Source organism: Giraffa tippelskirchi, chromosome 6 (assembly GCF_054371585.1).
Source record: "Giraffa tippelskirchi isolate mGirTip1 chromosome 6, T2T-mGirTip1v1.2.pri, whole genome shotgun sequence".
Lineage (NCBI taxonomy): Eukaryota > Metazoa > Chordata > Mammalia > Artiodactyla > Giraffidae > Giraffa > Giraffa tippelskirchi.
The window spans coordinates 93,591,438-93,609,094 of NC_137280.1; the positions used below are offsets into that span (position 1 = coordinate 93,591,438).

The 17,657-nt window shown below is 45.6% G+C and overlaps 2 protein-coding genes across 2 annotated transcripts; one reads left to right on the forward strand and one right to left on the reverse strand.

Moving 5' to 3' along the window:
- Positions 1-392: 392 nt before the first annotated feature.
- ACTL9 (actin like 9) lies at positions 393-1,946 on the reverse strand. Its single transcript, XM_081499306.1, has one exon. It carries the CDS (start codon positions 1,720-1,722, stop codon positions 472-474), a length of 1,251 nt encoding a protein of 416 aa, XP_081355432.1. The 5' UTR covers positions 1,723-1,946; the 3' UTR covers positions 393-471.
- A 9,516-nt stretch (positions 1,947-11,462) lies between these two features.
- OR2Z1 (olfactory receptor family 2 subfamily Z member 1) lies at positions 11,463-12,602 on the forward strand. Its single transcript, XM_081499312.1, is given in 2 exon segments — positions 11,463-12,036; positions 12,039-12,602. Coding segments are annotated over 2 exon segments (939 nt in total). The 3' UTR covers positions 12,404-12,602.
- Positions 12,603-17,657: the final 5,055 nt, after the last annotated feature.

Genomic DNA, 17,657 nt, shown 5'->3' on the forward strand with positions numbered 1-17,657 from the left:
CTGGGAGTCAGAATTGGGGTGTCTCATGGGGCTTCCCTGGTGGCTGAGACCAGAATCTCAGCCTGCAATGTGGGAGACACGGGTTCGATCCCTGGGTCAGGAAGATCCCCTGGAGAAGGGAATGGTTATTCATTCCAGTATTCTTGCCTGGAGAATCCCATGGACAGAGATGAGCCTGGAAGGATACAGTCCATAGGGTCGCAAAGAGTCGGACACAACTGAGCGATTAAAAACTTTCACTTTCATGGGAGTTGAGTGCAGGCAGGGCAGAACTAGAGATATTTTGGGAGGCAGACCACCCGGGGTGGGGGAAGGTGGGTCTGTTGGGTGGGAACCAGGTGCCTCTGGATGGGTCTAGCAGTGGACCTGGGTGAAGGCAGGACAGAGCCAGCTTGAGTAGCAGAAACTTTACTGCTCAGGACTGCCTCCCCGCTTCCCCACCTCGCCCACACACCCACCCCCGCCCCCCGGTCAGTAGCATTTGCGGTACACGATGTGGGGCCCTTGCTCCTCGTATTGCTCCCGCAGGACCCAGCAGGACTGGAAGGTGCGCAGTGAGGCCAGGATGGAGCCCCCGATCCACACGGAGAAATTCCTGGTGGGCTGGGCCATCACCACCACGTGTGCCTCTGGTGGCAGACTGTGGAGCAGTTCTGTTTGGAAGCGCGCCTCGAACCCGGTGAAGAGGGAAGAGCCCCCGCACAGGAGCACGTTCTGGGCCAAGTCGGTCCGCAGCTCCGCGGGCACCTTGCAGAGGCTCTGGTGGGCCATGGCGGGGACGCCCACGGGGGACAGCCCTGGGATCTCCGGGGGGCTGAACAGCAACTCGGGGCACTGGAACAGCTCTTTGCCCAGCGTGACCGTCCGTCCGTCCGGCAGCTTCAGGGTCTGGCGGCATTCCAGCTCTGGCCGGGCCTGTTCCTTCAGGAAGTCTGAGGCCACGTAGCAGTATCTGTGCTTGATGTTATCCACCGTGTCCAGGTCCTGCTGCCCCAGGGGTAGCCCGGAGCCGAGCAGCATCTCCGCCAGGAAGGCGGTCAGGTGGGTGCCCGCCAGATCCAGGCGCTCTGTGGCGTGGGGCAGATCGTAGCCTTGGAAGACGGGCACGGTGTAGGTGACTCCGTGTCCCGTGTCCACCACCAACCCGCTGACCCGCCCGTGTGCGTAGGCCGACAGCACCGACTGAGAAGCCACGTACATGGCCGGGGAGCTCAGCGACTCAAAGGCCACCTCCACCAGCTTCTCGCGGTTGGTGGAGGGGCTGAAGGGCGGGTCGGAGAACAGCAGCGGGTGGTCACGGGTGGACACGCGGAGGTCATGCTCCAGCATGTGGCGCCAGATGAGCTCGGCCGCATCCCAGTCCACCACGATGCCGCTGTGCACGGGTTGCACCAGCGTCAGCTCCGGGCGTTTGCGGGCTGCTTCACCGATGAAGGTTTCCATCATCGGCTGCCCTGAGGTGGCCGGTTTCTGGGGCTGGCAGCCGACGATGGTGGCCACGGTATAGGTGGGCCGGGCCTGCCCGGCAAAGCCTACCTTACACGTGCCTGTGCCCATGTCGATGACCACTGCCCCGGTCTTTGGGGGCAGTCTATCGCTCACCATGCTGGGGGGTTCCTGAGGGAGGGTGCTGTTTGCCAGGGTTGAGCTGAGGTTCAGGCTAGGCTTGGGGATCTCCGCGGAGGCTTGGGGCTCCGAGGGGCTGCCCTGATTTGGATCCATGGCTGTGAGTAGTTTCGTGGGCTGCTTGGCAAAGCTGACTACTTTCCTCTGGGGTGCGGGTGGGGGTGGGGGTGGGAGTGGAGAGGCTGGGCCTGGGGCAAGCACAGGCAGAGAGAGGGAGAAGGGGCTGGGCTGGGGGTCTGTGACATCATTCTGCTGCTCACAATGCAGAAGTGGGAGGTGGGGGTAGGGTGGATCCTTCCTTTCTGTGGAAAGCCCCTAGAGTATTCATCTATTCTGACTTCTCCCCACCCTCACCCACCCACCCCAGTGCCATATTTGGAGAAGGAATAAGCTAGAAGACATCCAAGGAGGGACCTCTGACCCAGCGCCCTGATTCAGTAAGATCCAGGAATCTTTCTCTTGGTGCCTTGTCTTGAAGTTATTTAAAGTGTGGTCTCTAAGAGCTAGTCACAGTTCTTCTTAGAATATTAAAATATTGATCCTTAGGATATTAATCAGAAAGTGGTTGGTGTTAGGATGACTTTTTGATTTCTTTAAGTACTTTAGAATACATAGCTGTTTATTTGGCTGTGTGAGGTCTTTCTTTGCAGCATGTGGGATCTAGTTCCCTGACCAGGTATTGAACCTGGGCCCTGGGCATTGGGAACGTGGAGCCTTAGCCACTGGATCACCATGGGAGTCCCAGCATTTTGTTTTCCCAGGGGAAATAGAAACCAGCCTGGGATGGGAGGCAAAGAGAGACATAGACACCCCCTATACTAGATTCTTGGACATTTCTGCTCTTCCTGCTGCCTGAAACAGCCTCCCTTTCCATTCCTGCAGGGCAGGAATTTGCTCTTCAAATCACAGCAGGAAAACACCTCCTCCTGTAAGTCTTCCTTGATTTCCTCTCCCTCTCTCTACTGCCTGGTGATGGTATGAGCTGTCTGCCTTCACTGCAGGGACTTTATCTGCTTTCTCTTGGTGGAAGGGAGTGTCTGGGGGATACAGAAGGGAGCTTTCAGGATAGATAGGGCTTCTCAGGTGGCACAATAGTAAAGAATCCACCTGCCAATGCAGGACTGTGAGTTTGATCCCTGGGTTGGGAAGATCCCCTGGAGTAGGAAATGGCAACCCACTTTAATATTCTTCCCTGGATAATCCTATGGACAGAGGAGCCTGACAGGCTACAGTCCATGGGGTCACAAAGAGTTAGACGCAACTAAGCGAGTGAAAAACATCAACAATAAAATAGATCCAGATGGCTCAGTGGTAAAGAATTTGCCAGTGCAAATGCAGGAGACACAGGAGATGTACATTCAATCTCTGGGTTGAGAAGATTCCCTAGAGGAGGGCACGGCAACCCACTCCAGTATCCTTGCCTGGAGAACCCCCATGGACAGAGGAGCCTGGCTGGCTGCAGTCCATTGGGCTGCATAGAGTCAAACACGATTGAAGTGACTTAGCACTCATGCTGGTGTTTCACCTCAAAAAAGAAATGACAACTATGCAAGATAGTAGATGTTGGTAAGCATTTTGCGATATGTAATTGTATCAAATCAATATATACACTTAAACTGACAGTGTTATATGTCAATTATATCTCAGTAAAGCTGGGGAAAAAAAGCACCTCCCATCTCTCCCCCACCCCTACCCCACCTCCAATGTGGATCTCAAACTCATTGCTTCTTGGGGGAGAACCTCTGAAATTGTAATTATTCTCCCATTTGTGCGTCATCTATCCAGGGGTATGGGTCTTGACTATACCACATCTTTGCCCTTCCTGCCCATTTTGTTGTGGTTCCTTCGTTTTTCCAAAAAAAATTATGATGATGATATTGGCATACTTTTTTTTTATTTGGCCACGCGGCACATGGGAACTTAGTTCCCTGACCAGGGATAGAATCCGCATCCCTCGTGTCAAAAGTGTGGAATCTTAACCACTGGACCACCAGGGAATTCCCCTATGGTTCCTTCTTTATATCTTTAGATGTAGAAGATCTTCTGTTAGTCTTCAAGCCTTCCTCATCTATAGCTGCTCTGTAGATTGCTCTGCAATTTTAGTATGCCTTTGGGAAGAGGCAAACTCAGGTCTTCCTACTCTGTCATCTTGGTCACTTCCCCACTCATCCATCTTTGATGCAAATCAGTGTGGTAGGTGTTGAGAACCCGAAACCCACCAGCCACTTCTCCATATCTCATTTTCTCTTTCCAACCTCCTGTCTGTATCAATAAATATTGATGTGTCCATGTGCCTTGGGTACCAGCTACACAGAAATGGCTAATAGCAGGTACCTCGCCAGGATGTGTCTATGGTCTATGACAGTGTTACTCAAATTGTGGTCCACGAACTGTTACTGTTTCTTGAGGAGAAAGGAACTTTGGAAGAAACCATAAATCAATATCACTAAGCTTACACTCAACTGGTATTTCTTCCACAGCAAGCATTTCTCAATGAAGGAAGCAGTGTATTATATAACTTTCTGGTGCAAGCTCTTTATCTCCATGCAGACTGTCACGACTGCTTTGAGTACTGGTCTAGAGTTTGAAAAGATCGTTTCATGATGAATGTCAAATCCGGTTTGTAAAATTTGGTTGTACCTTGTGCTGAATCATGAAGCTTTACCTAGACTTAGGTAGAAAGCAATGAGATCAATTGCTAAAGTATGCCATGGAGTAAGGTGGTGTGGGCTTCCCCGATGGCTCAGCAGTAAAGAATATGCCTGCAGTGCAGGAGTTGCAGGAGACCTGGGTTCGATCCCTGGGTCAGGAAGATCCCCTGGGGGAGGGCATGGAAACCCACTCCAGTATTCTTGCCTGGAGAATCCTTACAGACAAAGCTTGGAAGGTTACAGTCCATAGGGTTGCAAAGAGTCAGACACGACTGAAGTGATTTAGCATGCACATATGCAAGGTGGTGCAGGGTACAAGAAATTTGCTGATCGTTAACCAACTATGTATCAGTTCAGTTCAGTCGCTCAGTCGTGTCCGACTCTTTGCGACCCCATGAACTGCAGCATGCCAGGCCTCTCTGTCCATCACCGACTCCCGGAGTCTACCCAAACCCATGTCCATCGAGTCGGTGATGCCATCCAACCATCTCATCCTCTGTCATCCCCTTCTCCTCCCACCCCCAATCCTACCCAGCATCAGGGTCTTTTCCAATGAGTCAACCCTTCACATGAGGTGGCCAAAGTATTGGAGTTGCAGCTTCAACATCAGACCTTCCAATGAACAACCAAGATTGATCTCTTTTAGGATGGATTGATTGGATCTCCTAGCAGTCCAAGGGACTCTCAAGAGTCTTCTCCAACACCACAGTTCAAAAGTATCAATTCTTCGGCGCTCAGCTTTCTTCACCGTCCAACTCTCACATCCATACATGACCACTGGAAAAACCATAGCCTTGACTAGACGTACCTTTGTTGGCAAAGTAATGTCTCTGCTTTTAAATATGCTATCTAGGTTGGCCATAACCTTCCTTCCAAGGAGTAAGCGTCTTTTAATTTCATGGCTGCAATCACCATCAGCAGTGAGTTTGGAGCCCAAAAAAATAAAGTCTGACACTGTTTCCACTGTTTCCCCATCTATTTCCCATGAAGTGATGGGACCAGATGCCATGAACATTGAGCTTTAAGCCAACTTTTTCACTCTCCTCTTTCACCTTCATCAAGAGGCTCTTTAGTTCTTCTTCACTTTCTGCCATAAGGGTGGTGTCATCCGCATATCTGAGGTTATTGATATTTCTCCCGGCAATCTTGATTCCAGCTTGTGTTTCTTCCAGCCCAGCGTTTCTCATGATGTACTCTGCATAGAAGTTAAATAAGCAGGGTGACAATATACAGCCTTGACGGACTCCTTTTCCTATTTGGAACCAGTCTGTTGTTCCATGTCTAGTTCTAACTGTTGCTTCCTGACCTGCATACAGGTTTCTCAAGAGACAGGTCAGATGGTCTGGTATTTCCATCTCTTTCAGAATTTTCCACAGTTTATTGTGATCCACACAGTCAAAAGCTTTGGCATAGTCAATAAAGCAGAAATAGATGTTTTTCTGGAACTCTCTTGCTTTTTCGATGATCCAGCGGATATTGGCAATTTGATCTCTGGTTCCTCTGCCTTTTCTAAAACCAGCTTGAACATCTAGAAGTTCACGGTTCACGTATTGCTGAAGCCTGGCTTGGAGAATTTTGAGCATTACTTTACTAGCATGTGAGATGAGTGCAATTGTGCAGTAGTTTGAGCATTCTTTGGCATTGCCTTTCTTTGGGATTGGAACGAAGACTGACCTCTTCCAGTCCTGTGGCCATTGCTGAGTTTTCCAAATTTGCTGGCATATTGAGTGCAGCACTTTCACAGCATCATCTTTCAGGATTTGAAATAGCTCAACTGGAATTCCATCACCTCCACTAGCTTTGTTCATAGTGATGCTTTCTAAGGCCCACTTGACTTCACATTCCAGGATGTCTGGCTCTAGGTGAGTGATCACACCATTGTGATTATCTGAGTCATGAAGATCTTTTTCGTACAGTTCTTCTGTGTATTCTTGCCACCTCTTCTTAATATCTTCTGCTTCTGTTAGGTCCATACCATTTCTGTCCTTTATCGAGCCTATCTTTGCATGAAATGTTCCCTTGGTATCTCTAATTTTCTTGAAGAGATCTCTAGTCTTTCCCAATCTGTTGTTTTCCTCTATTTCTTTGCACTGATCGCTGAGGAAGGCTTTCTTATCTCTCCTTGCTATTCTTTGGAACTCTGCATTCAGATGGGAATATCTTTCCTTTTCTCCTTTGCTTTTTGCTTATCTTCTCTTCCCAGCTATCTGTAAGGCCTCCTCAGACAGCCATTTTGCTTTTTTGCATTTCTTTTCCATGGGGATTTTCTTGATCCCTGTCTCCTGTACAATATCACGAACCTCTGTCCATAGTTCATCAGGCACTCTGTCTCTCAGGTCTAGTCCCTTAAATCTATTTGTCCACTGTATACTCATAAGGGATTTGATCGAGGTCATACCTGAATGGTCTAGTGGTTTTCCCTACTTTCTTCAATTTAAGTCTGAATTTGGCAATAAGCAGTTCATGATCCGAGCCACAGTCTTCTCCCGGTCTTGTTTTTGCTGACTGTATAGAGCTTCTCCATCTTTGGCTGCAAAGAATATAATCAATCTGATTTCGGTGTTGACCATCTGGTGATGTCCACGTGTAGAGTCTTCTCTTGTGTTGTTGGAATAGGGTGTTTCAAGCTCTTAACAAATGCCACTTATTTTTGCTTTGATTCTGGTTCCATCTTGGTTTTTTTAAAAAATATATATATCGGAGTATAGTTGGTGTACAAGGTTGTATTTTCTGCTGTACAGCAAAGTGTATCAGCTATACATGTATGTATATTCCCTCTTTTTTGGATTTCCTTCCCATTTAGGTCACCGTGGTCTGGTTGCACCTTGTTGCTACCTGTCTGACACATGATTTAAAAAAAAAATTACTTAATTATATTGAGGTATAATTGACATACATCATTATATTAATTTGTTAGGGAAATTAAATGAATAGTCTTGTTTGGGCTTCAGAGACAAAGCAGAGCAAGCCTCTGATCTTGCTTCTAACCTGCCTGGACACTGCCCAGACTGGGAGCGACTGTGACTGTCTGTTGTGAGTACAAGACTTGCAGCACCATAGATAAGATGGGAGAGGAATCTTGCGATTGTTGAGCCCCTGGAGGGGGCCTGGCCAACCAAGAGTTTTACACAACAAAACAGACCACATTAACAGGAAACCAGGCTCGAAGTTTGGTCACAGATTGATGATGCTCTCTGATCTCTATCCTTACCCTAAGCTCTGGCCATGGGCACACAATAAACTCTCAACACTAGAACCATCTGTCTCTAGACCATTGTATCTCCTGAGTCTTAAAGGCCCCTCAAGAACAGAGTTTAGAGGAAGGAATTTCCTGACCCAGGAAAATTGTCTCCTGACTGTTCCCCTACCATCATTGTCTCTTTATTTAATGCAGAGGAAATATCCTGGATTTCAGAATTTTTCTTCCTTTGAGCATGGGGTCCATTGGCAGTAATGCATTGCCACATGCCGTCCTCCTAATTAGATGCCCAAAGAAGGGCTTGGATAGCTGTCACATGCAAAGATCCATGTCAGTGATGCCCATCCTGCCTTTGGCTGAGAAGAGTGAATGTTTTTCCATTATCCTCCAGGGACAATCCAAAGAGCCAGGGTTCTTGGCTTCCACTGCAACTCATTTTCCCTTTAGCAGAAAGACCCAGAGGGATTGCTGATGCAACAGTGCTCTCTGGAGCCTCCGCTCCTAGATGATGACATCTAAGTCTGCAGAGACAGAGGAAGCCCTGGTGAAACCCATGGCACTGGAATCCAGGGAGGTTTTATCAGGGACAATCCTGGAAGAAGGGTGCTGATATGCAAATGGAGTGTTGGGAAAGGTTCTTCAGTCTACACACAGACCTTGGTAAGTGGGGCAGAGGATTTGGAACTCAGCCAGCCTTCTGGGGGGTCTTAGGGATCCAGGCTTGATTTAGAAGTTAGGCATTAGTGATGAGATGGAGCCAAAGAAGTGATGAAGTTTTCCATGGATATGCTGGCTTGAGTCAATACAGGTATTTGAATGGCAAGATGGGTTCTTCTCTATTTCTTTGATATTCGCCAACCGGAAGGCAGCTATCTTATTATATTGAATACTTATTAATTCCCTGTCTGTCTTTGTTGTTATGAACCCAAGAAGGTCAGTCCTCCAGATAGCAGAAAGTCATCTTTGTTGATGTGCAATCCATGTTGAACATCAACCCATGCTGACCTTCTAGAGAAGCTCTTGGAAGCTGCCAAGCACTGGTACCTGACCGTGGTCTCAGAGCCAGTACCAGAACAACTTGTCTGGCATGGGTTGAGGGCAACTTTAGCTCAATTTCTGAGGACTGGCCATCCACAAGTGTGCTTCCTCTGAGGAATTCTCAGTTCTGAGCCCCTGGGCAGAAGAGTGGAGCCTTTTCTCTAAGAAAGAGGCAGCATGCAGAGTCAAGAGTGCTCAGAATTTGGACTCCTTTAGACAGATTCCAAATCCTAGCCTGATTTCTTAACAGCTGTGTGACATTAGTTAAGTCACTCACCCTCTCTCAACCCATTTGTCAATAACATTAGTTCTGAGACAATAGTGTTTCCCTTGCAGAATGTGTTCATTCAACTACTGTTTATTGAATGAGATCTGCTGTGGATCCTTGAGCAGGGGTAATTGAATGTGAGGATTAAATCAACAATGTCAGTGACAGGGTTCTGATTATTAAGAGGATGAAGAGTCCAGATGGTATCTGGTCATGGTGGAGAGATGTGAGTGTTTTAAGGGCAACCAGAAAGTGAATAATGCCAGCCCCTTTCCCCAGGTCACTCAGCATCAGCAGAGGGCACCCCCAGATCCAAGTTTTGGCATCATTCAGGAAAATGGGGAAAGGAAGAGGTAATATACAATTTGGAAACTTGCCAAAGGGGATCCTCTTCTATCCAAATGAGAAGAAATGTTGTGAGTCACAGTGAGATAATCCAGCCCAGATCTGAGTGAATCCTGCCTAGCTCTTGGAGGAGGTTGGAAATTTTTTTTCCAAGAGAGATTTTGTAGGAGAAAGAGTTTATCAAAAGCTTAGGGCACAAGGGAATCACAATCAGAGTCTCTAGCCACCAAAGAACTTCAGGCTAGAGATTCCAAAACCCCAGAGGTTTAGAACCCATCTCTTTAAAGATGCATCAACAGTGGGACCACCTGGGAATCCCAGAAGGAAAGATAAGTTTGTAGGCACACAGGACTGAGTGTGTGAGTGTGTATAACAAATCCAAAATGTATAATTACAGTGCTTGGGAGGAGTGTGTAGAATGCAAAGGGAAAAATGGGAACTTTGGAATCAGATCTCTATTTTGTTCAAATCTCGATTCGGTTACTTCTTGCTGGACAATTCACCAGACTTCTCTGAATATCTGCTTCTCATCCAAAAAATACAGACAAACAGCAAGACCTATAGTCAGTGTTTCTTTGTTTATTGTTATAAAATATATATTGTTGTTGTTCAGTCGCTCAGTTGTGTCCGATTCTTTGAGGCCCTATGGACTGCAGCACACCAGGCTTCCTTCCCTGTCTTTCACAGTCTTCTGGAGTTAGCTCCAATTCATGCCCATTGAGTCCATGATGCTATCTAACCATCTCATCCTCTGTTGTCCCCTCCTCCTCCTGCCTTCAATCTTTCCCAGCATCATGATTTTTCCAATACATAATTTTAATACATAAAAATTACCATTTAGACCAGTGTAGTGTACTGTTATTGGCATTAAGTATATTCAAATTTTTGTGTAACTACGCACACTATCCCTCACCAGGACTTGAGGGTTAAAGCATTGTTTTTGTTCAGTCACTAAGCCACGTCTGACTTTTTGCGATCCCATGGACTGCAGCACTCCAGGCTCCCCTGTCCTTCACTGTCTCCTGGAGTTTGCTCAGATTCATGTCCATTGAGTTGGTAAAGCTATCTAACCATCTCATCTTATCCTCTGCCACCCTCTTCTCCTTTTGCCTTCGATCTTTCCCAGCATCAGAGACTTTTCCAATGAGTCAGCTCTTCGAATCAGCTGGCCAAAGTATTGGAGTATTAAATAGCCAGATACCCACTATACAGTCAGTGCTCAGTTGGTGTCAGCTTCTCTCAGGATGAGCATAGTGAGTGAATAGGGCAAGACTAGGTTCATTTTGACTCTTAAATAGCACTTGACACGAGTGTGCAGCTGGGAAACTTGGTGACTAAGGTAATCGATTGGCTCCACATTGGCAGAAAATTGTTAAGAATTAGTTTTTTAAGTTTTTCTTTATGAAGCCATGGAAATAGTGAGATATTCCCAGGATTTATTTAATACAATTTTAGATTGTATTACCAGGGAAGTCCCCAGATCATCAATTTGATCCCAGTGCTTGCTCATCAGATTTCTCTTTGATCCAGATTCTCATCCAGGCCACTGGACCCAGATCTTTCTCTGTTTTCTTGCTTGGTTTGTTGATTCAACTCCATATATTTACCAGTCCTTTCGGAATATCACTTCTGCTTTGGCCCCAGCACCACTGGGATGAGGGTTACTGAAACGTTCTACTGGGGTTGTGTTCCTGTCCTTGACTTCAACCATGAAATTGGGACTGCAAGAGTCAGTGGGAACACAACTTTGTAAAGCAATTATGTGTGTGTGTGTTAGACACTGTCATGTCCAACTCTTTTTGATCCCATGGACCATAGCCCACCAGGCTCTTCAGTCCATGAATACTCCAGGCTAGAATACTGGAGAGGGTTGCCATTTCCTTCTCTAGGAAATCTTCCCAACCCAGGAGTTGAACCCAGGTCTTCTACATGTCTCCTGTGAGGCAGGCAAATTCTTTTACTGCTGAAAGCAACTATACTCCAATAAAAATTAATGTTTAAAAAAGGGAAAAAACTAAATATTGCTATTATAAAAAAAAAAAAAAAGAGTAGGTGGGTAGCTCTTGACCAGCGCGTGGCCAAGTATCTCATTCAGTGGTGCCAGTTACAGTTTTCCCATCCCATGCCTGTGACAGACATCACTAATCGATCATGGCTTTTTCCACCTATTAATCTTATCTGTGACCTCATAGCTCTTCTCAAGATGGCACTCCAGGCAGCCTTTACCAATCAATAGCCATTGGAACGTGGGATGAGACGTATATACCAGCCCCGACTCGGGCTTCTTGCCATGGGTCTCCAGTTCTTCTTGCAGCAAAGGTATGTTGTGTAAAATATGACAGATGTGAATCAGTCAGTGGCCTCTGACTTCATTCTGGTGGGCCTCTTCAGCCACTCAGGGTCACCTCAGCTACTGTTCTTCCTGGTGGCTGTCATGTTTATCATGGGGCTTGTGGGCAACACCACTCTGCTCTTCCTGATCTTCATGGACTCCCGGCTCCACACACCGATGTATTTTCTGCTTGGTCAGCTCTCCCTGTTTGATGTTGGCTTCCCCCTGGTCACCATCCCCAAGATGGCCTCAGACTTTCTGCAGGAAGAAGGTTCCATCTCCTTTGGGGGTTGTGCAGTTCAGATATTCTTCCTCACGCTGATGGGTGTGGCTGAGGGCATCCTGTTGGCCCTCATGTCCTATGACCGTTATGTGGCTGTGTGCCACCCGCTGCAGTATTCTCTGCTCATGAGGCACCAGGTGTGCCTGCTCATGGTGATCTCCTCCTGGCTGGCGGGTGTGCTCAATGCCTGCATCCAGACCTCCATCACTCTGCACTTCCCTTACTGTGCCTCACACACCGTGGACCACTTCTTTTGTGAGGTGCCGGTGCTGCTGAAGCTCTCCTGTGCGGACAGTCTGCCTATGAACTGGCGCTGTCCACCTCGGGAGTGCTGATTCTGGTGCTTCCCCTCTCCCTCATTGCCACCTCCTATGGCCAAGTGTTGGGGGCTGTTCTACGTATGCGCTCAGAGGAGGCCCGCCACAAGGCCTTCACCACCTGCTCCTCACACATCACAGCAGTGGGACTCTTCTATGGCGCAGCCGTGTTCATGTACATGGTCCCAGGTGCCTACCACAGCCCACACCAGGACAACATAGTCTCCCTGTTCTACAGCCTTATCACCCCCACACTCAACCCCCTCATATACAGCCTGAGGAACCGGGAAGTGTGGATGGCTTTGGTCAAAGTTCTCTGCAGAGCTGGGCGCAGGGCAAAGTGATGATCACAGAGGGAGCTGCGGGTGTGATCTTAGTGGTCCTCCGTTCCACCCATCTCACTGAAGTACCAATTTATGGTGCAGCTGCTAAGGCCTTAGATCCCAGCTTCTTCTCATCCCTGGAGGAGCTGGGTTCATGTTTTCTGCCATGGACTTGTGGAAAGCAATAGTAGCAATCCTGTATTAAAAAGAAATATAGTTTTAGTGTATTCTTGCCCTATTTTTAGCACTATTTACATGAATGAAAGGGGGACTTCCTTGGAAGGGGTGGCTCAGATGGTAAAGAAATTGCCTGCAATGCAGGAGACTCAGGTTCCATCCCTGGGTTGGGAAGATCGCCTGGAGAAGAGAAAGGTTACACACTCCAGTATTCTTGCCTGCAGACTTCCATGGACAGAGAAGCCTAGCAGGCTACAGTTCATGGGGTCACAAAGAATCTGACACGACTGACTGACTAATACACATGCATGAATAGAAGACCCTGCTTTGTAAACTTGAGATTTCTTTGTTATTGAATTGATAATTATACTACTAATAACTAATGTTTTTGACCAATTGATCTACTGAGTAAATGTTATTTTGTCCTCATGACAGCTTTTGAGATGTAGTGACTATCATGTGTTATGTGTAAGAAAAAAGACTCAAAAAGGGAAAATAAGTCATCAGTGGTCACACTTCCAGAAAGTGGCACAGCTGGGGCTTGAACCCATGATGTTCTGATGCCAAACTATTGTGCTATTTGACTGCTAAGCAGTGATCTGTTACCTGTCATAGGTGTGTGTGTATGTGTGTGTGTTTGTGTAAAGATAGAAAACCATGCATATCTCCTTAAAAAATGAAATATGGAGTGTTTCATTTGGAAGCTTAAAAAGAAACTCCATCTTTGCTCTTAAGCCCAGCCTCGAAAACAGTTGTAAACAAGAGCAACTGAAACAAATAAGCCAAAGTGTAAATATTGAACATAAATCATTAGTCTACTTCATGTTCATTAGACATTCAAACTTTATTTTGTCCTTGGTTAGATAACTAAAATAAGTGCTTGATTTTTAAAAATAGATTTAAAACTATATATTTCCTAAATAAATAATATTTGTTCTTCTCTTTATTCCTTCCTGCTTTCCTTGATATTCTTTTGTTCTTTTAAAAAGTTTCATTTTCAAAATTAAGTTAAATACTTTTCATGAGTTAAAAAATGTTTTCAGTGAAATACTTCTTCTCAATTAATGTATTATGTATTTTCCAGTGATTTCAATATATAATTCTATGTATTTGGGGGGCCACTTTTTTCAGAGTGTTTAAGAAGCATTTAAAGACTTGTTGGTGAAAACTGGTTTCTTGTTTTAATATACTTTATTTATTTGTTTGATGTGGACCACCTTTAAAGTCTTTATTGAATTTGTTACTGTTCTGTTTTATGCTTTGCTTCGGTTTTATGTTTTGCTTTTTCAGGCCATAGGCGTGTGGGATCTTAGCCTCCCAACCAGGGATCGAATCTGAGCCCCAGCATTGTAAAGCAAAGTCTTAACCACTGGACTGCCAGGGAAGTCCATTAATGTATTTTTTTTTTTAATTAATTTCAATTGGAGGATAATTGCTTTACAATACTGTACTGGTTTCTGCCCTACATCAACATGAATCAGTCATAGGTATAAACATGTCCTCTCTCTCTGGAAAGTCCCTCCCATCTCCTACCCCATCCCACCCCTCTAGGTAGTCACAGAGTACTGGGTTGAACTCCCTGCAGCACACAGAAAATTCCCACTGGCTATCTATTTTACATATGGTAATGCATATGTTTCCGTGCTCCTCTCTCAATTTTTCCCATCCTTTCCTTCCCTCACTGTGTCCACAAGCCTGTTCTCTATGTCTGCGTCTCCACTGTTGCCCTGCAAATGGATTCACCAATACAGTCTTTATAGATTCCATATATATGCATATTTTTAAAATTGAACTATAGATCATGTATAATAATATGTTAGCTTTAGGTGGACAATATAGTGATCCAACAATCAAATACACTGCAAAATGATCACTGTGAGAAGTTCAGCAAGTTCTCTGATTCTACAAAATTGTTAATGACTGTATCTCTTGTGCTGTATATTATATCCTCATGACCTCTTTATTTTATAAATAGAAGTTTGTATTTCTTAATCCCCTTCACCTATTTGGCCCACCTCCCCACCCCCACCCCCCCGCCAACTGCCAGTTTGCTCTGTTTCTGTTTGTTTTGTTTTTAGATTCCACATATAAGTCAGATCATATAGTATTTGTCTTTCTCTGTCTGACTTACTTTACTTAGCATAATACTCTCCTGATTCATCTGGAGATTCATCTTGTATTGTTGCAAATGGCAAGATTTCATTTCTTTTTGTTGCTGAGTAATATTCCATTTTATATACATACCACATCCTCTTTATCCATTCATCTATTAAAAAAATTTTTTTTTAGATTTTTTAATTGGAGTATAATTGCTTTACAATGTTGTGTTCATTTCTGCCATACAACAGCATGCCATACAACAGCCATAAGCATACATATATCCCCTCCCTCTTGAGCCTCCCTTACATCCCCCACTCCATTTGTCTATTGATAAGACATTTAGAATGTAAGTTCAAAACACTAAGTAATTCCTGAGCCCAATTATCCTGTAGACTTTAATATAAAATGAAGAAAGATTATGGTAAATAAATATTGAGATTTACCATGAAAAGGAAAGATCATGATAGATGTTGCAAAGAGATGTGGGTGAAAGTCAAGTCTGTCTTTTTCAAGGACCACCCCACTCTCCTTTTCTTTGGCACCAATGTAGCCTGTCTCACTGTGTTTTCAGGGCTCTTTCTTGGTTCCTCTCTCTGCTTCCCTGGCAATCCTATTGGCCCTCAAGGCCAGAGTCAGTCTCTCCTCTTACTACTTCACCATATGCATCTGACTTGATCTCTCAAGAAGTTACTTGCAGCCTGTTTCTTGCAGACAGGCTGTGAGAGATCCCGGCTCGTTCCTGGACTCCTCTATAGCTGATATGGGCACCACCAGGGGTGTCAGGGCTGGTGTGCACACACCTCCTCATCCTTAGGTTGGTCCAGACTTTCACCTGAACTACTTGGTGGAATTGTTGTTAAGGCATTTGTAAAATTCAAAGGACTTTCACCTTCTTCATGGCTGCAAGTAGGAGTCCCCGCGTTCTCTTGTTCTCCAAGGTCTCCTCCCTTTAGCTGTCACCTGAACTCACTGTCAGCCCGGAAAACTATTCTAGTCACTGACCTCTAGAATATGCAGCTGATCAGTCTTCTTCTTCTTTTTTTAAAAAAATAATTTTATTTATTTACTTTTGGCTGTACTGGGTCTTTGTTGCTGCTCAGGCTTTTCTCTAGTTGCAAAGAGCCGGGGCTACTCTCTAGTTGCAGTGCTTGGGTTTCTCACTGTGTTGGTTTCTCTTGTGGGGCACAGGATCTAGAGCACAGGCTCAGTAGTTGCGGTGCATAGTCTTAGTTGCTCTAAGATATGTGAGATCTTCCTGGACCAGGGATTGAACCCATGTGTTATGCATTGGCAGATGGATTCGTTACCACTGGACCACCAGGGAAGCTCTGGCCAGTCGTCTTGAGTGTCTAGAGCTTCAGCCAGTTTTCTGCTTGGCCTGTTTCATGGTCTCATTGCTTCCTCTGTGAAGTTGGTGTGGAGCCCTATACCATGGTAAGGGGTGTGGAAATTTGTACCAAGGTCACAGGACAAAAGTCTCTGGAATTAACCAAGCCCCATAGCAAATGTTGTCATGAACATCCTGATCTAAACCAGCCAGTTCTCTGACCTTCATATTGCAGATGGCGCTAGTGGTAAAGAATCTGCCTGCCAATGCAGGAGACATGAGACCCAGATTCCATCCCTGGGTCAAGAATGTTCTCTGGAGAAGGAAATGGCAACCCACTCCAGTATTCTTACCCAGAGAATCCCATGGACAGAGGAGCCTGGGGGGCTACAGTCCATGAGGTCGCAAAGAGTCTGACACTACTGAGCTTTTGAACGCACCCACCTGCAGCATCCTAAAGTGAAATGTTAGTCACTCAGTCATGTCTCTTTGTGACCCTCTGGACTGTAGTCCACCAGGCTCCTCTGTCCATGGAATTCTCCAGGCAAGAATACTGGAGTGGATTGCCATGCCCTGCTCCAGGGGATCTTCCCAACTCAGGGATGGAACCCACGTTTCCTGTGTCTCCTGCATTGGCAAGTGGACTCTTTACCAGCTGAGACATAATACAGCATACACTGAGGTAAAGATACCACATTTTGAATGATATACTGCAATAAACTAGGAATTACGGCTTAGATTTCAAATCTTTTCTCCACATAATCCAACTGCGATATTCTAATCACAATGATCTGTTTAAAACGCAAACCTGATCATTCACTTGAACTTTTCGGTGCTTTTCATTCTTGTCTTTGGCAGATATTTATCCTGTTGTCTTGCCCTAATAACACTGCCTTCTTTATTCCCGAATCTGTCTCAATTTTGAGAAAAAATTTGGTCACCCTTTTTGCAAAGCACCTACTATGTGCAAGGTGCTGGTATAGAACTTGTGATCCAGAGTTACACGGTGCTGCTCCCATTTCCTTAGTGAGAGGAAATGATTAGTAGAGCAAAGAGTTCATAACCCGTCATATGGAAATAAATGCTGTGATCAACAGTAAGGCGAAGAGAGATAGAGGGAAGGAGGGAGTTAGTTTGAGCATGAGCATTTATTCACATTTAAGTGTTTTTTCATGTGTTCATGTACATAAACTCTTTCCGGGGGTGGATTGTCTCCTTCTGGGGCTTGAGGGAGGCTCTTATGCATTGGAAATTTCTTCCAGGTGCACTTTTTTTGGACTTTATCTTGTTTTTTTATTTATTTGGCTGTACTGGGTCTTAGTTGTGGCACAGGGGTTCTTGGTTGCAGCATGTGGGATTTAGTTCCCTGACCAGAGATTGAACCCAGGCCCCCTGCACTGGGAGCGTGGACTCTTAGCCACCAGACCACCAATAGGATATAAAGTATACTGAAGAGGAGATTTATTTAGGAATTCACTCACATAGTTATGAAAGTGAGAAACCTTGCAGTCTGATTTCTGAGTCTGATACTGAGCAGGGGTCTATGGGGCTCCAGGGCACAAAGTCTTTCCATGCCCCCCATTTCTTAGATTACAGGAAACAGCCTTTGTTCAGCCCCCATGACCTTCCCTGAGCTCCAATGGGCAGATTCAAGCAGCTGTTAATTAGGGA